The sequence below is a fragment of the Microtus pennsylvanicus genome, chromosome 10 (genome assembly GCF_037038515.1).
Source record: "Microtus pennsylvanicus isolate mMicPen1 chromosome 10, mMicPen1.hap1, whole genome shotgun sequence".
Classification (NCBI taxonomy): domain Eukaryota; kingdom Metazoa; phylum Chordata; class Mammalia; order Rodentia; family Cricetidae; genus Microtus; species Microtus pennsylvanicus.
The window spans coordinates 28,114,757-28,136,585 of NC_134588.1; the positions used below are offsets into that span (position 1 = coordinate 28,114,757).

At 39.7% G+C, this 21,829-nt stretch overlaps 1 protein-coding gene and 1 non-coding gene across 7 annotated transcripts in view; both read right to left on the bottom strand.

Moving 5' to 3' along the window:
- Mdm4 (MDM4 regulator of p53) overlaps positions 1-21,829 on the bottom strand; it is a 42,321-nt gene that overhangs the window by 8,004 nt on the left and 12,488 nt on the right. For 3 of the 6 annotated variants that reach the window (XM_075987933.1, XM_075987934.1, XM_075987932.1), the window contains 6 exons: positions 18,979-19,034; positions 14,191-14,258; positions 13,321-13,420; positions 9,000-9,160; positions 5,007-5,153; positions 3,081-3,161 (listed from right to left, as the gene is read on the bottom strand). In XM_075987933.1, coding sequence (XP_075844048.1) covers positions 3,081-3,161; positions 5,007-5,153; positions 9,000-9,160; positions 13,321-13,420; positions 14,191-14,258; positions 18,979-19,034 — 613 coding nt within the window. The remainder of the gene's footprint in view (positions 1-3,080; positions 3,162-5,006; positions 5,154-8,999; positions 9,161-13,320; positions 13,421-14,190; positions 14,259-18,978; positions 19,035-21,829) is intronic. The other 3 variants (XM_075987936.1, XM_075987935.1, XM_075987937.1) reach the window with 2 other exon arrangements.
- Positions 10,009-10,141, bottom strand: LOC142859251 (small nucleolar RNA SNORA84). Its single transcript, XR_012912164.1, has one exon. It is a non-coding gene; the product is annotated as a small nucleolar RNA SNORA84 (small nucleolar RNA).

Genomic DNA, 21,829 nt, shown 5'->3' on the forward strand with positions numbered 1-21,829 from the left:
GAAGAAAATCTTCAAAAGTTTTACATTGATAGTGCCCCAACTGTTCTTTTCAAATCAAAATTTGGCATAACTGTCTTTAAAGGAAGTTGATTGTTTTCGCCTTCTATCCAATTTGGACAACATTTATATTTCTTTTACTTGCTTTCTTCCAGGTCATTTTTCCATTCACAACTTATTCTTTGTCTTGTCAGTGGCTAAAAAATAAAACTTATCAAAGGCAGAGGCAGGCGGATCTCCGAGAGATCAAGGTCAGCCTGGTTTACAAGTGAGTTCCAGAATAGGTATAGCTACACAGAGAGACCCTGTCTCGAAAAACCAAAAAAGAAAAAAAATAAAAAGAACGGCCCTCATAGGCTCAAAGATTTGAATGCTTGGTCACCAGAGAGGGCACTATTTGAAACAATTAGGAGGTGTGGTCTTGTTAGAGGAAGTGTGTCGCTGAGCTCTGAGGTTCCAAAAGCCCAAGTCATGCCCAGTGGCTTTCTCTCCTGCTGCTGCCTACATATATAGATGTAAAACTCTCAATTACTTCTCCAGCACCATATGAATCTGCATGTTGTCATGGTCCCTGCTGTGGTAAGAATGGACTAAACGGCAAGCAAGCCCCAGTTAAATGCTTTCTTTTATCAGTTGCCATGGTCATGGTGTCTCTTCACAGCAACAGAACACTGACTAAGACATGGCCTTATTGGGAGGTGTAACTGGGAGCCAGCCTGAGGTTTCAGAAGCCTTCATGTCTTCCCAGTGAGCTCTCTATTTCCTGCTTGCAGTTTATGATGTGAGCAATCAACTGTACCACCTTCTCTTCATTCTATCATAGGCTTTAACCCTCTAGAACTTTAAGAATAATTAAATGCTTTCTTTGTAAGTTGTCCTGGTCATGGTGTTTTACAAGAGCAACAGAACAGTAACTGATACACAGGACAAATGCCAAGCACTGAAAATGTAGAGGTCATAACTCAACTGCCTAGAATGAGGCAAGAAGCACAGACTAATGATTAAGCTACAACACTCACCAATTTAGGACCCTTCAATCTTGTCTAAAATGCTATATAAATGCTTTGAAATTCATAATAATTTGAAATTCATAATTGATAGCATGCTACAGTTTGATTGCCATTGCTTTTTTATAGTACATAAAATAGCAGGACTTATTACATCCAATGGCATCTTTGATTTGACGAAATATCATCTATTTGCTTAATAGTTTTTCTGTGCCCAAGTGTCACAGAAGTCTGATTAGGATGAGAACATTTATCTCAGCTATTTGTATTATGGTCAAGAACACTTACTAGACCAATTATGTTCCACTTTATCATTTATCTTTGCAAAGAGATGATTTGCAAAAAATTACCATAACAATCAACAGCAGCAGGGCTAGAGGGTGGCAGTTAACACCAGAAACCTAAAGTTCTACCCCAAAGCAGTGAAATACCCTTTTTATTTAAATCCTAGCATCTGTTTCCACAGTGAGTAAGCTCCAGGGGAGAGAAAGGGGGGAAGGGGAAGGGGGGAGAGGGAGGGGGAGGGGGGAGGGGGAGGGAGGTGGGGAGGGAGGGAGGTGGGGAGGGAGGGAGGGAGGGAGGGAGGGAGGGAGGGAGGGAGGGAGGGAGGGAGGGAGGGAGGGAGGGAGGGAGGGAGGAATTCAAAGTATACATTTAGGTTGATTTAACTTATCACATGGCAACAAACTAAAGGCATATTACCTAAAAGCTTAATACTGACTCTTCTTTAGCAATCCCCATTTATATTAACTATGTGGAAATTAAGTTGTTTTTCATTTGCATCTTTTTGTTTGTTTTTGAAGACAGGATTTCTCTGTGTAGCCCTAGCTGTCCTGGAACTCACTCTGTAGACCAGGCTAACCTCGAACTGACAGAGTGGCCTGCCTCTGCCTCCTGAGTGCACTACCACCAGCAGATTCATCTGCATTTTTTAACAGATGCTGGTAAAATTATTTTTCTAACTCAAAGAATTTTATGTAACTTATAAATCTATCCTTAGGATGAAAAAGGTGTTCAAATGAGGGAAAGTAATGGATTGGGGGGGGGGGCTTAGTGTGGGTTTGGGACTACAGCAAAATGTGTCATAGGATGTTTGTGGAGGTCAGAGAGTAACTTCGGGTATTGTTCTTCATCATCCACCTTGTCTGAGACAGGGGTCCTGTCATTTGCTACCGCATATGCCAGGCTAGTTGGCCTGTAAGCTTCCAGGAATTCTCCTGCATCTCTTCCTTGTTGGCACAGAAACAAATGCACTACTAACCCTGCCTTTCATGGCTTCTGGGGATTCAAAAGAAGGTCCTAATGCTTCCACAGCAAGTGATTTACCTACTGAACCATCTCAGTATGCCTTGTCCTGGTTTTTTCATTTTGTTTTTTGAGACAGGGTTTCTCTGTGTAGCTCTGGCCATCCTGAAACTCACTGAGTAGATCGGGCTGGCCTCAAACTCAGAGATCCAGCATCTGCCCCGAGTGCTGGAATTAAGATGTGTGCCGCCACCATCAGGTTTGTCTATAGTTTTGATAGCAGGAACAGAGGTACTCTGGTCATTTTTCCCAAGTCAAGGAAAATACTGGATCAAATTATTCATTTATAACCAGGCAGCAGTGGCACATACTTTAATTCCAGCACTGGGGAGGAAGAGGCAAACTGATCTCTATGAGTTCAAGGCCAGCCTGATCGACAAAGCAAGTTCCAGGACATCCAGGGCCGTCACACAGAGAAACCCTGTCTCGAAAAACAACAACAACAAAATATTTTTTTGTTTTCAAATTCCAATTAAAAACTTAAGAAGATGAAATGTAGCCAGGTGGTGGTGGCTCACGCCTTTAATCCCAGCATTCTGGAGGCAGAGGCAGGTGTATCTCTATGAGTTCGAGGCCAGCGTGGTCTATAAGAACTAGTTCCAAGATAGGCTACTATAGAGAATCCCTGTCTCAAAAAACAAAAACAACAACAAAAAGAAATGTAAAGAACCCAACACATCTTAGCAAGTAGGAAACGACAGCTTTTGCAATGCTGTAATGCATGGGAACTAGGATTCAGCTAAAAATTGGCAACAGCAAAACAGCTTTTACCTCGGAGGTAAGTTCCACATCGGTATCATCACTCAAGGACTTAGGGTCCTCAAGATCATCATCTTTTCCCACATCAATCACCTGTGAAGGTAAACAGACCTCATTAGAAATGCTAACCTTTTTTATGAGAGACTATTAAAGCAAAAGTGATGAACAACTTTAATGCAAATAAAACTCACTCTATCCCAACATTACCACTTAAAAACATATTAACATAAATGTACCAAAACCTTGATCCTATAGACATAAGGCTGACAATTTAGTAACACTAATGGTGATAAAGCACCCACCCACAGGGTTTCCAAGTATCTTCCATATTCAAAAAGAGGTATCCAAATTCACAACTTCAAAGAAAACAAATGACAGGAATATAAAAGCAGCAATTACTGGCTGGGCGGTAGTGACACATAACTTTAATTCCAGCACTGGAGAGGCGAAGTAAGTGGATCTCTGAGAGTTCTGGAATAGCCAGGTCTACATGGCAAACTAATGATTTTTCTCTCGAAAGTTCAAATATTTTAAAACCTGTTCTTTTATATAAAAATTTCCAAACTGTCATCTTCATTTCAGTCACCAACATTCCTTCCAATGTAGTCTATAATTGGTTTAGAGAATCTAACACATATTTATATTTAAAAAAAAGCCAAATTCCTATGAAAAATAATATGAATAAAATAGCCCAATTTAACAGATCATTTGTTTTTGTTGTTACCTTTACCTATTGCTACATTTATTCTATTTTTTTCATCTTTTTTAAAGATCTTTTTTTTTTCAGTAAGTATTCAAAATAATGGATCTCATATATTTTACAGATAATCAGTGGGTATTACTAAGATGTTTATATGTGCTAAGCGCTAGCTCTGCTGCTCAATTCTTCCAACTGAGCTGCTGTAACTGTGTGTGTACTGAGAGTTCCTTGAGTTTTTGTTTTTTGTTGTTTTGTTTGGTTTTATTTTGTTTTAAAGTTTTTTCAAGAAAGGGTTTCTCTGTGTAGCCTTGGCTGTCCTGGAACTAGCTCTTGTAGACCAGGTTGTCATCAAACTCAGATCCACCTGCCTCTGCCTCCCAGTGCTGGGATTAAAGGCATACACTACCACACCACACTCAGCTCTAACTCCTTTTATTTTATGACTATATTTTTAATTATGTGTATGCATATGGGTTTGTGCATGTCAACAGAGTGCCCAAGGAGGCCAGAAGGGAACATTAGATTCCCTGGAGCTAAAGTAAGAAGCACTGACCCACCAGAATAGGTGCTAGAAAGTGAACTCAAGTTTTCTGGAAGAGCAGCAGGAAGAGCTCTGAAGCACTGAGCCATCTCTCCAACCCCTACCCCGAACTCCCTTCTTCTTCTTTTTTTAAGATTTATTTACTATGTATACAGTGTTCTGTCTCCATGTACGCCTAGAGGCCAGAAGAGTGAACCAGATCTCATTACAGATAGATGGTTGTGAACCACCATGTGGTTGCTGGGAATTGAACTCAGGACCTCTGGAAGAACAATCAGTATACTCTTAACCTGTGAGCCATCTCTCCAGCCCCCCAACTTCCTTCTCAATATAGGAGAAAATCATACTAACTTTAAATATGTCTTAAAATTAGCCTTTTCCAGTTTAGTTATAAAGTGGTTACAAAGCTATCAAGGTTCTTAAAAACATAAGGATTTTTCTCCTATAACAGAAACCACTAAGGCCATTTAGAGCTATGCCTTATAAGCAAAAATTTCTAAAAAAAAATACAACAGACCATAAGAGGGAAGGAGCAGCATGTCCCTAAAGCAGCAAGAGTTTCTCCATGAATCTTGGCTCATTTCTAAGGCAGCCTTGTCTAAATTAATCTAAGTCCTAAACTTGGAGAGAAATACTCAACACTACACAGATACCTCTGTCAACAGTTACATGTCAGAGTGAAGATGCTCAAACACACCTTTGTGTCCCGTGCTTTCCCCACTTCACTCGTCTGCTCGGAATTAGCAGCTTCAACTTTTATTCCAACACCTAATTGCTCTGACACCGACTCATTTAAAAACCACAAATCATCCGTAGTGTCTGAAACAATGGCAGTACCTATATCCTAACGGAGAAAAGCAAAAGTGAGCTTTGTAATCAGTGACTTATGAGAGATGTAGAACCAACTTAATGTCTTCACATGCCATCCAGAGAACACCGTGCCTTTCCTCAACGGTATGTCTTCATTCAGCAGGTCATCTTCTAGTGTCACAAGATACGTAGACATACGGGAACCTGACAAGGAACTTTTTCTTAACACTAAATGAGGTACAATATACAAAAATGGTACACAAAGAGTTTAAAAGAACTTAACAGTTGTTCTATTAGACACAATGCATTCAACAGTCATCTCCACAAGAGACAATCTAGAAAAGTTCTATGCTTTCTGACATATTCCTTCCTAACTTATGATCAGTAACTGCTTTCCAGAAATATACTGATGGCAATCCGACTCTTTGAACATGACACTTTTGAAATTTGTGTTTCTTTTTGAAAAACAATTAAATTATGCAGTCCTGCTGAGCCTGGACTTCACTACGTAGCTCATACTGGCCTCAAACTCAACATCCTCCTGGCCCCAACCTCTTAAGTGCTGATACTATACACATGCACCACCACACAACTACTTTCTGCAGCTTCAAACACCAACATATGCAAACTTAACTTTTACATTCACCTACAGACAGTTTTAAAAAATTTATATGTATTCTATGTGTCTAGGTGTCTTGCTGCATGCAGTGTCCAGAGGCCAGTAAATGGAACTGAGACTGGAGCTATGACAAGTGTGGTCACCATGTGAATGCTGAGAACTGAACCCAGGTCCTCCGGAGGAACAGTAAGCATTCTTAACCTCTGAACCTCTCCAGCCCATCATCCATATGACATTTTCTAGAACTTTGTGTTTGGCTACTGCTCTATGACCTTCTTTTAAAGAACAAACACTCACTGAATACATATTACGTACCAAACACGATTCTAGTAACTCAGTAAGTGAACAATGCAAAAGCCCTGGTCTTACATTTCAATGAAAGTAAACAATAATTACAAATATAAAGCCTAACAGTGTTTCTATAAAGTGGCCAGTGCAATTGAGAATATCAACTAAGATAAAAGAAAACAAACCATAAATGAAGAAATGAATGCTGGTGGGAAAACAAACTAATGCAGTCACACTGAAAACAGCAGTCACACTCAAAACAACAATAAGAACAAAACTTAACATACTCACTATGGAAATCAGTGTGAAGGTTTCATATAAAACTTTTCCACTCCAAGCCAGGCAGTGGTGGTGCACTCAGGAGGAGGCAGAGGCAGGCAGATCTCTGTGAACTCGAGGCCAGCCTAATCTACAAGAGCTAGTTCCAGGACAGGCTCTGAAACTACAGCAAAACCCTGTCTCAAAAAAACCGAAAAAAAACTTTTCCACTTCCACTCCAGTATATACTCAAAGGACTCTAAGCCCTTTCATATAATAACCTGCACGTTCATGTTTATTGCTGTACTTCTCACAATAGATAATGGAACTACCTAGATGTTCATAAACGAATGGATAAAGAAGATATGGAACCTAGAGACAACGGAATCTTATTCAGCTTATTCAGCGATAAGAGGAAAATGAGGTCCGGTGGTTGTGGCACACACCTTTAATCCCAGCACTCGGGAGGGAGAGGCAGGCGGATCTCTGTGAGTTAGAAGCCAGCCTGATCTATAAGAGGTAGTTTCAGGACAGGTTCCAAAGCTACAGAGAAACCCTGTCTTGAACCCCACCCCACCCCCCCAAATAAAGAAGAAAATGACATTTCCAAAAATATCAATGACCCAGAGAGCATTATGTTAAGTGAAATAAGCAGGGCTCAAGAAGACATACACTGAATGTTGTCTGTCATATGCATTTCTAGATTTTAATTTTGTGTGTGTGTCTGTGTGTGTGTGTGTGTGTGCATGCGCGCACATGCGCGCAGGAGGGGAGGGGGGTGTTCATGAAACTATCAAGGCAAAATATTAAGGGGGTTAGAAGACAGTCATGGAATACATGTACATGTGACATGAAAACAGAAAGGGGAACTACTGAAAGGAGAGAAGGAGGCTACCGGGTGGAGGACACAGGGAGGGAGGGGGAATGGAGGAACATTAAGAATAAAATATTGAGAGCTGGAGAGATGGCTCAGAAGTTAATAGCACTGCCTGCTCTTCCAAAGGTCATGAGTTCAATTCCCAGCAACCACATGGTGGCTCACAACCATCTGTAATGGAGTCTGGTGCCCTCTTCTGGCCTGCAGGCATACACACAGACAAAATATTGTATACATAATAAATACATAAATATTTATTAAAAAAAGAATAAAATATTGAACTCAGGACCTTTGGAAGAGCAGGCAATGTGCTTAACCTCTGACCCATCTCCCCAGGCTCAGGATGCTGACAGAGCTCTGTGAGTTTGAGAACAGATTGGTCTATACTGTTAAGTTCCAGGACAATAAGTCAGTGCTATATACAGATCCCGTCTCACAAAAACCAAAAGCAGCAACAAAAAGTATCATCAATGGTATTACCTAAATGAGAAGAACCCTATAATATCAACTTATCAGGTGACCTCTGGTGCAATAATTGTCTACTATGGGGGTAACCAACCGTCTTAGTTAAGGTCCTATTGCTGCAATGAAACACCATGACCGGGCTGGAGAGATGGCTCAGCAGTTAAGAGAACTGGCTGTTCTTCCAGAGGACCCAAGTTCAATTCCCAGCACCCACATGGCAGCTCACAACTGTCTGTAACTCCATTTCCAAGGTATCTATCTGATACCTTCACACCAATGCACAGAAAATAAAGTTAAATAAAATTATTAAAAAAAATAACCAAAAGGCAAATTGAGGAAAAAAGGATTTATTTGTCTTACACTTCCACATTGTTGTTTCATCGCTGAAGCAACTCAAACAGAGCAAGAAGGCAGGAGCTGATGCATGAAGGGGTGCTGCTTACCAGCTTGCTTCACACGACTTATTCAGCCTGCTTTCTTACAGAACCTAGGACCCCAGCCCAGGGAAGGCGCCACACACATTGGTCACTAAAGAAAATGCCTTACAGCTGGATCTCATGGAGATCCTCAACTGAGGCTCCTTTCTCTCTAATGACTCTAGCTTGTGTCAAGTTGACACAAAACCAGCCAGTACACAAACCACTTCCTGATTACATATGAGAACCACTCCACAGAAGGGAATTCATGCCTAGTTCTGGAACCCAAGACTGGAGAAATGGTTCAGTGGTTAAGAGTACCAGGTTCAAGTTCCCAATAGCCACATAATAGTTCAAACTGTTGAGACTCTAGTTCCAGATCTGCACCCACGCCTCTAGACTCTGAGGGTACTGGCACACACGGCACACACAGCATACACAGCACACACACAATAAGTACTTTTTTAAAAATCAAAAATATTAGAACCAAGAAATGTAGCTGTGGTGTAAAACTGCCCAGCTACCTACAGGAAAAACAGTAATGGCTTAAATTGGGTTATGACAGTTAAAGCAGTTTTTAAAAAAAAAAAAACAAAAACAAAAAACCAGCTTCCGATGTGTTCTGGATAAAATCCTGACAACCTCAATGCATTTTGACAGAGAAAGAAGTCAGTATTTCCTATAGTTTGGCTAAAATTATTAGTAGAAAGAAAAGATAGGGAAGGACTGCTTGGTTAAAACAAACACTATTTTCATGTTCATGGTCAGTAAGACTGACCACCACTTATGTAGGGGATTCACAGTGGAACTTGGAAGAGTCAGTACTAGATCTGGGCATCATATTCACACAGATAAAACAAGCCAGTAAGAATGCTTAGCTAAGGATGAAATACAGTCAGAGTAAGCAAGAATAAAACAGCACAAAACAAAACAGCTCCCCTCATATTTGACTTTTACCTGATTTGTCTGTAAATCCGTCGAGCCATTACTTCTAGGTACATAGTTGTTTCTCAAGTTCCCTAAAAACCACCATGGCAGGCCAGCAATATCCCACTCCTCAAAGTCAAGGTCCAGCCTAGATGTCTCATCTTGAGTTAAATGTTCTATTAAATCTTCATCTACAGAAATCAAATGAAAATAACTATAGGTAATCAGAAACAACTAAGATTTTCTCAGAATACTTAACAATCTTTGTAAAAAAAATAAACAGAAAATGTTCTCAGTAAGAAAGAAACAAATACCTCAGTAGCACGGCTCAAATATCCCACTTAGGTTTCATTAGCAAGCAGTAACACTATGAGCTAATCACTTCAGGACACGAAACTCTAAAAGCATCTCAACACACTGTTCTAAAAGGATTTCAAAAAATTACCATTTTCTAAAATTTCAAACATTTCTAACTCTAATGTAATTCCTAACAAAGGTAATGACTACAGCCAAGCATGGTGGTACACGTCTTCCTTTAATACCAGCACATAGCAAGGTCCAAGTTAGTCAGGGCTACATAGTGAGACCTGGTCTCAAAAGCACACAATAATAACAATAATGACTTACTCTAATACACGTTTTGATAATGGCTTAGCCAATGGATAGCAAATGGTAATAACGCAGCAGCCTAACCCGAGATCAAAGCAGGGCGGTACAGATCCCTACAGGGAGTAACAAAGTTAAGTCTTACTGGTGTCAAATATTTAGGATATTTATCAGTAACTCCTATGTTTTGTTAGGTAACAACTATCGAAAGAGAACTCCAAACTGTCCAAACAAATACATGTATGTCTTTTCTGGATCAAGGACTCCTTGAAAGATCAGTACCTAAAAGTACCGCAGATGACAAGGCTCCACGTATTTTTTTTAAATTGTAACATTTTTATATACAAATCTTTATTATAAATTAACACATACAATCTAGACATAAATATATGCTGACGTATATAGGTTTTGATCTTTTTTTGTTTGTTTTAAATAATGTACCAGTGACCGGGCTATGGCAGCCGCTGAGAAGAAACAGCTCCCATGCAAAAATCACAGGATTTCTCTGGCCCATTGTATACACTAGAAAGCTGTACCTATACAACAGCCTCCAGCAACCACAGGGCATCCACATATTTTAAGTAAGGACTTCGACAGTTACTAAGTTCACTCTTGCTGCCATACGTAATCTTTTCTAGTCCTTTTAGCAATTCACTCTTTCCCTATTTTCTCGCCGACTTCTACCTCTTACCAATGCACTGGACCTGGCCATGGCAATCACAGAAGCACAAATGTGCCCAGGCACATACGATTCAGAGATTTCTGCAATAAACTGGTCCCTGTTAGAACACAACTAATTAATTACATCCTGCTACTATCTTAGGTATATTTGTGGCTAGAGAAGCTTCAACTACATTTTCATCCTTTCATTACTGTAATGATCAGAAACTAATTCCCAAGAAAGAATCATTAAAGTTATCCTTGGCTATATTCAAGTTCTAGAATTATTATAAAAAGAATATGTATAATTCTTCCCACAGGTAAAAATGCTGTCCTTTCTACCTATAGATCTTCCTGGAAATCCTGGAACAATTCATTCTTCAATTTCTATCACAAATAATGTCTTGAGCTATTATTTTAAAAAGCTTTTTGTGATTAGAAAATAAGATCTCCCCCCTCCCCGCACCCGAGGCAGGGTTTCTCCGTGGCCTTTTGGTTCCTGTCCTAGAACTAGCTCTTGTAGACCAGTCTGGCCTCAAACTCACAGAGATCCGCCTGTCTCTGCCTCCCAAGTACAGGGATTAAAGGCGTGAGCCATCACCGCCCGGCAGAAAATAAGATTTACAATTAAATAAAAGCATACATTTAAGACTAAAATAGCTTCAATGTAAACACATAGATTAAAAATCAATTTATATTCAAATATAGTGAGAAAACAAGCTAGCATGATAAACTATTTCAAATTTAATTTAAACATATAAAACAACCTTAGAACTTAATAACTTTTTGAGATATTATTAAAAATCTAATCTGCCTTTGACCCAATTATGAACCAGGAACTAGATACTAGAAAGCATTATGACATAGCTAAATACCTTTAGGGAAATTTAAGGTTTTGTAAAAAGAGAGAGACAGAGAGAGGGAGAGAGGGAGGGAGGGAGGGAGGGAGGGAGGGAGGGAGGGAGGGAGGAGAGAAGGAGGGAAGGGGAGGAATGGGAAAGGAAAGAGAAGGAAAGAAAAAGAAAAACTCCAAAATTTCAGAAAACATTTTAGGAGAAACTTCCAAATTATGAGTTAAACTCACTCACCCTGACCATGTGCCTGACAGGATAAAAGCTCTACCAGTGTGACACATAACTATTCAACATGCAGACTAGTGTTTGCCTCTGCACTGTTGAATATATTGTGCTGCTACATATATTTTGCCATTTTTGCAAGATTTAAATCTTTAAAAATTAGTTTCCACCTGAAAACATAAAAGCCAAGCCAAAATAAAAAGTCTAGAGAGGGCAACCGAAAGTCAAAAAGCCGTGTACACACTGAGTCTACACACGATCAGCGTCCTCTCAAGCTCACTAGCTCAAGCAAGGGTCCTGTACTTCCCACTGTCCAGAAGCTGCCAAAGAATACCTACTATTGGGACTGGAGAGAGGACTCAGAGGTTAAGAGCACTGGCTGCTCTTCCAGAGGTCCTGAGTTCAATTCCCAGCAACCACATGGTGGCTCACAACCATCTGTAATGAGATCTGGTGCCCTCTTCTGGCCTGCAGGCATACATGGAGGCTGAACAGTGTGTACATAATAAATAAATCTTTAAAATAAAAAATACCTAGTATCTAGATAGATGCCTGCTGGAAGCTGTGCAGCCTAGTTTTGTGTGCTTGTGTCCAACAGGTCTCCAGAAGAGGCAAAAGCCCACGGGTACAGTTTCACTTGGCCAGGACCAGGACAGTGCAGAATACTGCTGAGACTGCACAGCTTACATGTGCTCTTCTCTCATAGCTGATGATTCTCTTGGCTGTCTTTTTTTTTTTTTTTTTTTTTTTTGGTTTTTCGAGACAGGGTTTCTCTGTGGCTTTGGAGCCTGTCCTGGAACTAGCTCTTGTAGACCAGGCTGGCCTCAAACTCACAGAGATCCGCCTGCCTCTGCCTCCCGAGTGCTGAGATTAAAGGCGTGCGCCACCACTGCCTGGCTCTATTGGCTGTCCTAGTGTCATTTTTCAGTCATTCATGGGACAGATGTAATCATTCCAGGAAACCCCATTTTTTCTCAAATATCTTCCCTAAAATTCTTTGGGAGCTGATGCTTCTCGGGTTTCTTGTCTGGAGATGCCCATGGTCACTTCAGACCCCTGGAGCTGATTCTGTGCTGACAAGATCAGAGGCAGATCATCCCTATTTCTGTAAATATGCTTTGAATGGGATTGTTGTTCTTGAAAATATGTACCTGCCTGGTTTAAAGATGTTTTGAAGGCAAAGAAAGACAGATCTCTGTGAGTTCGAGGCCAACCTGGTCTCAAGCACTAGTTCCAGAACATGCTCCAAAGCTACAGAGAAACCCTGTCTCAAGAAAACAAAATAGGGCTGGAGAGATGGCTCAGAGGTTAAGAGCATTGGCTGCTCTTCCAGAGGTCCTGAGTTCAATTCCCAGCAACCACATGGTGGCTCACAGCCATCTATGAGACCTGGCAGGCAGGCATACATGCAAACAGAACATTGTACACATAATAAAATAAATAATTTTTTAAAAAAAGAAAACAAAATAAAGATGTTTTTGATGTAGATGTTGGGAGAAAACATTTGACATTTGTTTTTGCCAGAGGTTAATGTTGGAGGATGGGAAAAACTTGTTTGTTAGTATGGAAAAACATGCTTGATTCTTGTTTTTTTTTTTTTAAGGAATTTTTTTTTTAATTTATTTATTTGTATTTTATGTACATTGGTGTTTTTGTCTGCATGAATGTCTGTGTGACGTGTTGGATCCCCTGGAACAGGAATTACAGACAGTTGTAAGCTGCCATGTGGGTGCTGGGAATTGAATTCAGGTCCTCTTGAAGAGCAGACAGTGCTCTTAACCACTGAGCAATCTCCCCAGCCCTTGATTCTTGTTTTTTTATGTATAAAAAGACAGGGCTGTAGTTATTCACTTGCGTGAAACTCATCTGCTAGTTGGACAGTTCATTTCTTCACGGAGACGCACCTTCTCCATCTCAGGACCTGAACGTAGGCTGCGCACGAAAGCAGCAGATGCCATTTCTAGAAGTTCCAAAGAAGGAGAGAAAGAGAGTCTTAAAACAAAATTTACCTCCTTTAGAATCTCTGCTTTTACATTGTGAGGTAGGCAGTGTATGAGTATCATCTTCTGCAGTTCTTTTTCTGGAATTGGAGCATCCTGATGCACTGTGCTGAAAGGGAAGGGTGTCTATCAGTACAGCAGAAATGACTAAGACCAGGGGATGTAGCAGTTCCATTCTGGCTCACCAGTTAGTGTGCAACACAATGGGTTATGCACAAGAAAGAGCTCTGCAGCTGACAAGAGTTGTCAAGTAAAGCAACACAACACCTCTCAACACCACAACAAGAGCTAGCAGGATCTTGGGGAAGGAATAACCTCTGTACAAAGGACAAAATACACTCTTAAAAAACAGGTTGTCTGCACAGCCTACTTCATTTTAGGCATAATTCAGAAAGCACGAGACATCCTCACCATATTCCACGATGATTTTAAAGTTTCCCCAGGTCTCAGGAAACTAGGAAATGGTATGACATGAAATGAACTGCAACAAGCCTGCTACAATCTAATACAGCAATACCTCAAAAACCCAATATGTACCATCTTAAACACAGGCATGCTCGCACACACACATGCGCGCAAACACACACACGAGAGAGAGAAAGAGAAAGAAACAGAGAGATAGAGAAAGACGGAAAGAAAAAGAGCAACTGGAAGAAGTGAAAATCAGAAGTGCTACATCCCAAGACACATTCAGAGACTGGAACTCTGTTAAGGGCAGAACAGAGAAGGTTCACTCTGTCCCTGGTCTGTGAACTCCCAAGGACTTTTCTTACTAAATTCTTACCACATTCATGAAAAGGCCTTGGGAGCCCAAGATCCACAGGTACAGAGAAGGGGCCACTCTGTACAAGAAAAGAAGTCACCACATGGTGATTTTACCTTCAGTCGGTCTTGACTTGGAATATCCATACTGTGATCCTGTGCGAGAGCGAGAGTCTGAGCAGCATCTGGATAGCAAGTAAAACAAAAGAAAACCTTCCCTGGTAATAACCATTCTTTCCACAAAACCTCAGCAGACAGCCCTGAGGAGGCTTCTTCTCTATAGATGGACTTCTGCCTGGAAAAGACTCTCAGTCCCAAGATGGGGAAAAAAACCAAAACTGCTAAAAATGACAAAAAACAAGACAGGCCATGGTAAAAGATAACACCAGAACAATCTGGGGGAAGCAAAAGTAGCCAAAGATGCTCTTCCATGGCATGTGTTCAGATTCTTATGCAAAAAGTGACCTCAAGAAGAAAACAATGACTTGATTGGGGGAGGGGGAGAGAAATGGGAGGCGGTGGTGGGAAGGAGGCAGAAATCCTTAAATAAATAAATAAATTTTTTAAAAAAAAGAAGAAAACAATGCAGTGTTCATCTCTTCCTGTAGCAACAAAGTGCCTACCTTATCAACAAAGGTTACTGTTTATTTGAGTTTGTATTTTTAAGGGCTGTACTACAAGATCTGAAAACCAGAAATTTGCCAGACTTGTTTCAGAAAACAGTTCCATCTTCAAGCTAACCTTGAACCTGCATTCTTAAATGCCAATGGTGATTTCATGATCTGACTTCCAATCCCTGAGTACAGACTGGAAGTGAATGTTTCTCTCTGAACAATCACCAGAAGTAGAGAGAAGTAGGGGAGAACACAGTTGAGAGAAACCCTTTGTCTCTAGAGTTTTCTTATCTACTGTCATTGTAGAATGGGCACACATGTCATCAGGCTTGCACAAGTCCTTTAACCACTGAGCCATCTCACATTAGCTGAAGAGGGAAATACACCCCAAGGACTTACAAATTCTCAAGTGAAACAAAACCTGCCATGACTACAAGACATGACTACAGAAAAGAACAAGCTACTGAGATGCTGACACAATTACTATAAGCTCCGTGTAACTGAGACACACTCAAATGACTGCTGAGGACGGGATTCAGCAGCCACTAGCAGAGCCAGAAAGATGAGTTCATGGAAAGCAGCAGCAACATCCGCCTGACTGCTGAGAACTCAGATCCAGACTCTAACTACTCTGACAACTCAGTCGATTTTTACAAAACATTTTTCAAAATTGTAACATTTCTATAGCTAAGTGAGGACAAGTTCAGAGACAGCATGTGAGTGGTGACAATTGAACTGTTTCTGGCCAAAGTCATCTTCAAAGCAAGATCAAACTAATGCAACGTAGGTGAAGTTGCTCTCTAAAAGAAAAAAAAGCCACCTGTGGTCACTTGTATTACTAAAAAGCCTTACTTTAGGCCAAACTACTTAAAAGCAAAAGGAAATTATCTAAAACAATGTAGAAAGAAAATTCAAACTAAGCTTGTTATATCTATTTCATTTTATTAGTGTACCTGGGGAAAGTTGAAGAAATTATTTAGAGAAAATTATCTTCATTTTAAATAATGACCATTTTCTTCAACAGTCAAAACAGATAAAGGTCAATCCAGCACTCAGGGAGGCCAGCCTTGTCTACAGAGTGAGTTCAGGACAGTCACGGCTGTTAGGGAAACCCTATCTCGGGGGGGGGGGGGGGAGCAAAAATAAATAAATAAATAAACAAACAAACAAGGTCTAAACCACTTGCAATGTTGCAGAAGTTATAAGGAAAGCACTTTTTCCATTTTTCTTTGAGCGTCAACAGAGACATCCAACCATAAGTACTAATTATAAAAGCAAGTCAGAGCAGACAATCCAAACTTCTTGCAAAATTCTCTATGAAACCCTACATACATACATAAAAAATGTGTAACAATACTTTTTTTAATGCTTGAAATAGTTCCTTATAGTAATTTTCTAGGGCATCAGTAAGTTATAACTATGTTACATATTACCAGTGAGGAAATCTGGGTAAAGAGCATGCTAAATACTTTAATACTTTTTCCTTTTCCCTGAGACTGGGTAGCTATGTAGCCAACACTAGGCTGGAACTTTAGATTCTCCATCTCTGCCTCCCAAGCAATGGAGTTACGTTACAGGTGTTCACACTATTAGGATTCTATGACTTCAAAAAAAAGTACAAAATTTCTTCAAAATGACGAGTTAAATACAAAAATTCCAACAACTTAATATTAAGAGGAAAAATGTGGATCCAAAAACCTGGGAGAGTGCAGCAAATTCCGTTAGAGTTAAGAAGAGTAGGGACGCACTGGTGTGTGGCACAATGGAGAGTGCAGGGACTGGCCAGTGACCATGAGTCTGATATAGGCAAATCACTGACTGGATTGAAAACAACAATAAACCTTCTATGTCTTTACCTCTAGGACCTCTTCACAGGGTGGCTGTAAAGATGAACTGAATTGTTAAATGTTCTTTATCTTTATAACACACTATAGAGAAAGATATATGCAGAAACGGTACAAGAAAGAAAATAAGAGGTGGGGGAGTAAAGTAAGAATACGCTCACTCTAAATATTCAGAGGAAGGATCAAAAATCAGATTTAACTGAATATACAAAGTTATAAAACCCTTCATGTATTTCAAACCATCAGTGACTTCAAAGCAAGTTTTAGTTCACAAATGACTACATTTCAAGAAAGCTGCCTCTCGTTTGAAGCTCCCCCTCTCAATGTCTTTCACTGACATGAAGAGAGATTTAGGAAGATTCTTCCATGAACATCAGTAAACTCTAGCGAGATAGTATAAGATAGATGGTGTTCCTCAAATCTAACTGAGGCCAACTGGAAAAATGGCTCAAAGGTTAAGAGCACTGGCTTCCAGAGGTCCTATTCTGAGCAACCACATGGTGGCTCATAACCATCTGTAATGAGATCTGGTGCCCTCTTCTGGCCTGCAGGCATATATGCAGGCAGAACACTGTAACCATAATAAATAAATAAATCTAAAAAAAAAAATCTAACTGAGGCAAACTGAAGAGGAGACAGTTTCACTATCCAGAGTGACAAACTGAGGAGGAGACAGTTTCACTATCCAGAGTGACAAACTGAAGAGGAGACAGTTTCACTATCCAGAGTGACAAACTGAGGAGGAGACAGTTTCACTATCCAGAGTGACAAACTGAGGAGGAGACAGCTTCACTATCCAGAGTGACAAACTGAGGAGGAGACAGCTTCACTATCCAGAGTGACAAAGAGTGTTACACACATCAGTACCATCTCTACCTGACCACTTTGGAAACCAGACTCCAAAAAGCCAGTTTTCTCCTCATACTAATACATTCAAAGGCAGTATTTAAAAGGTCCGGAAAGAGTCAAATTGGCTTGGAGAGAACAATTTATTGAGCCAAATGTAGTGGCTCAAGCCTGGGATCACAACATTTATGAGGTCAGGATATGCACTTATTCCCAAGTTTAAGGCTAGCCTGGGGTACACAGTAAGTTCCAGGCCAACCTGAATTACAATGTATGACTTCTGCCTCATAAATAAGTAAAGAAATGTATGTTACATAAACAAATTACTAAAATTATGAAGGTGGAAATTTCTTAGGAGAACCTTTATTATACTAACAAGAGTCCACAGAATCATATGTGAAATACGGACAGGCTTATGTAACTAATGTGAGATGTATAAAGGGGAAAAAAGAAGTCCAAAGCACCATCAATGAAGATCTGACAGCAAAGAAATTTAAACCTGAATCTATACAAACATTATTCTAAAACAGCAAGGGTAAAGAAACACAACCACAAAGATACAATCCACCAATTCTAGAACACAGGCAATCCTACAGACAAATTACCAGAACTGTCAACAAATATGATGAAAACCAAAAGGAGTATTCCATACCACAATACAGTGGACACAGTAATTTACTAAATATTTTAATAGCTAGAGGTGGAAATTTTTAATGCCTCCAACACACACAAAAAGCTAAACTTGAGATGCTACCATGTTACTTCTCCCAAACTGATCACTGAACATTCTGTATGTAACAAAATACATGGAACCCACAAATATGTACAATTATGTAAATTCAAAAAGGTTATCAATTTAGTCAAACCAAATCTCTCTCAAACACACCCACATACACAAAAAAGGCAAGTTAGTTTTTTGTTTTTTGCAGTTATTCTCAGTCCAATATATGGACTCTGGTTCCTCACCTGAACAAACCAAAAATAAAAGGTATTTTTAAGATGACTGAGGAAACACTATAAACTAGCTTATTTAATAGGATAAAGAAATATTTATTAATTTTATTAGTACTGTACACTGAGTACAGTAATGACGTGATTACGTTTGAAAGGAAAAAATCCCTATCTGAGAGATTTTTTTTCAAGTATATAAAGATGAAGCAAATATTAACACTCGTTTATAATTACTAAATTTAAGCTAGGCCTGCTTCCACAGATCAGGAAATACAGGAAGACAAAGGCAGGGGAATCCACAAATTCAAGGCCTTCCTGGGCAACTTAAGGAGAAACTGTCTCAAAACAGTAAACAGGAAGCTAGACATGTAGGTCAGGGTTAGAGCATATAAACACAGGCCCTAGGCTCAATTCTCTGTGACGCATAGAGGAAAAAACTACGTCTACAATGTAGGCATCTCTCCTAGCTTCAGTATGATGGAAGGTATCAGTGAGAACTTACTCAAAAGTAAAATCATTCTACATGAGTTATACATACATCCCTCCCAGTCATGACAGACAGCACTCCATTTTCATCTTAACCCTTGTTCCCACCATTTGCTTCCTTAAACTCAAAGCTTCAATACAGACTGAAGAAACATACAACATACCTGTGTTAACGGAGGCTGACGTGACAAGATTCTTTCTCAACATATCATAGAGCGGGCTGTAAAAGAAACAACATATAAATATTTGTGGTTTTTTTAAGTATACATTAAATATACCTACGATATGTTACCTTCCTACTTTCTCTTAGGTAAACAGGCACAATCCTTTTCCCACAATTTTTTAATAATAATTTATATATTAAGAAGGAACCAGGCGCCGGGCAGTGGTGGCTCAAGCCTTTAATTCCAGCACTCTGGAGGCAGAGACAGGCGGGCCTCTGTGAGTTCAAGGCTAGCCTGGTCTACAGAGTGAGTTCCAGGGCAGCCAAGGATACACAGAGAAACTTTATCTCAAAAAAGCAACAACAACAACAAAAAAACAAACAAACAAAAAGAGGAGCCTCACATAGTTGTGCTTGCATCAAACCCTGGTATTTGGGAGGTTCTTCAGGCCGAAAGATCAAGTTCAAGGTTATTTGCTTAGAAACCAGGCAATACAGTGTGTGTTTAATCTTTTGGAAACATCTCATTCTATTGGGCATTTTTTTAAAGTTTTTTTTAATTAATTTATTTATTTTGTTAACAGTGTTCTGTCTGCATGTTATGCCTGCAGGCCAGAAGAGGGCACCAGATTTCATCATAGATGGTTGTGAGCCACCAGGTGGTTGCTGGGAATTGAACTCAGGACTTCTGGAAGAACAATCAGTGCTCTTAACCACTGAGCCATCTCTCCAGCCCCCTCTACTGGGCATTTTTATCTGTGAATTGTCAAGATAATTCTTCCAAGATGTACTATCTAATTGACAATAATAATTCTAGCTTATACAGAGTTTTGACAAACAAAAATAAATACAAGGAAATGCTACATTATCAGGGCCTGTGAGTTTCACCTAAGTAGCTGCATAGATTGTAGCTCAAATTAATGATTAACAATTGAGTCCCACCAGGCAGTGGTTGGGCATGCCTTTAATCCCAGCACTTGGGAGGCAGAGGCAGGTGGATCTCTGTGAGTTCGAGACCAGCCTAGTCTACAAGAGCTAGTTCCAGAACAGGCTCCAAAGCTACAGAGAAACCCTGCCTCAGAAAACAAAAACAAACAAATGAAAAGAAAAAAAAACAAAGCAATTGAGTACCAGTAGCCCAGCTAGTTTAAATTCTTTAAAGTTGTGAGATACGTTCACAGGTCTCGGAGTGTATCACAACTGAAACAAAGCTTTGAAAAGTAACTAAGTTAACTAAGATCTTTTTGTTAAATAACTTTGAGGTGAAAAACCCAAGAAGACAATCTAAAAGTTTTAGAAAGGCGTAGAGTTGAATGCAGAACTCTTCAAGGTCAGGAACAAGAACAAAGCAGCACAACTATTAATAGCTGATGTACTTTCCTTGCTTGGTTTGGCTGATGATCAAAGGTGATAAATAATTCCTTATACCGATTTCTGCCCTCAATCTCCTGATATAAAATACTATTGATGAATGGGTATGCACCCTAAAGATTTAAAGTAGAGCTAACTGATGCTTTTTCATATATTAAAAGTTTAGTATTGTGATTCCTTTAAGATTCCTTGTAAGATTACCTTTCTAGATCAGTAATAAAGTAATTGGTCCTTTCTTCATAACTGCAAAATGCAGCCTGCCAGTAAAATACCTGACTGAGAAGAATACCTTGCTTGCTTACACAGTTAATCTATAACAAGTTGCTTGGGTATGAATGTACGTGAGTTATTGGGATAATTTGTTTTTAACCTACAATACGCAAAATGTTTAACCATGTAAGGAATACGGCAAACATGCTGGTTTTTTTTTTTTTTTACTGTTTTTGTAGTCACTGTAATCATTTACTTGAAAACCAGAATAACCACACTGTAATTCCTATTCTGCCAGAAAAAACTTTGTTGGGATATATAAACTGTAGAAAAAAGTATACAGTAGAAAGAACAGTAGAGAGAATAGAATAAAGAAGGAAGCCATCAAGAGTGTATGAGTCTTTTTCCCTAAACCCCTCAGACAGGAAAGCCTTAGCCTATGCCGACTCCATGGATTCCTTTCAAAGCCCTGTGCTGCTGGATGCTGGGCCCCAGACAACAGTAGTTAATTCTTAGCAGCATACTGATTTTGAGCCTCCCTTAGGATAATGTGAGACCCTGTTTAAAAAAAACAAAAAGAAATGAACGTCCAGTCCCTGCTATTTTGTCCCCAGTAAAATTTGATCAAATTTTATTAACTATTAGTAACCCAATTGGGAGACTACCTTTGAAAATCATTCTCTCCTCCTAGATGTCAAGTTTTACATCAGTGATTGAAAATGGGAGTGTGAAAGGAAGCTTCAGAAGAAGCACTCACTATTAAAGAGGGTGAGAGTGGGACAGACAGACAACCCAGCTGAAGAGCACTGACTGCTCGTACAGAGAAACAGTTCAATTGTTAGCACTCACATGGTGGCTCACATCCATCTGTAGCGTCAATTCCAGGGGATCTGACACCCTCTTCCGCAAACATAAACATGGGACACAGACATACACATGCAGGCAAAACACTCATACACATGAACTAAAACTTAAAATTAAAAAAAAATGTTTTAAGAACACTAGCTTCTCAGTTAAGCCAATTGACCCTACACACCACCAAGTAAGCAAAGAACACCATATAGGTCAAATTTACTCTACTCGATTCTTACTAAACTCACCATGAACCTCAAACTCCCCTGTAGTTCTGTATTTTTCTATCAGCTTCTTCCTTTCTCTCTAACACCTCACAGACTTCTAACCTTGTGATGGCTCCCTCCTATTCAACCTATATACAAGATATTCAGTCAGAAGCTCTCTTTCCAATCAGTCCCTCTAGAAACTGCTCTAGC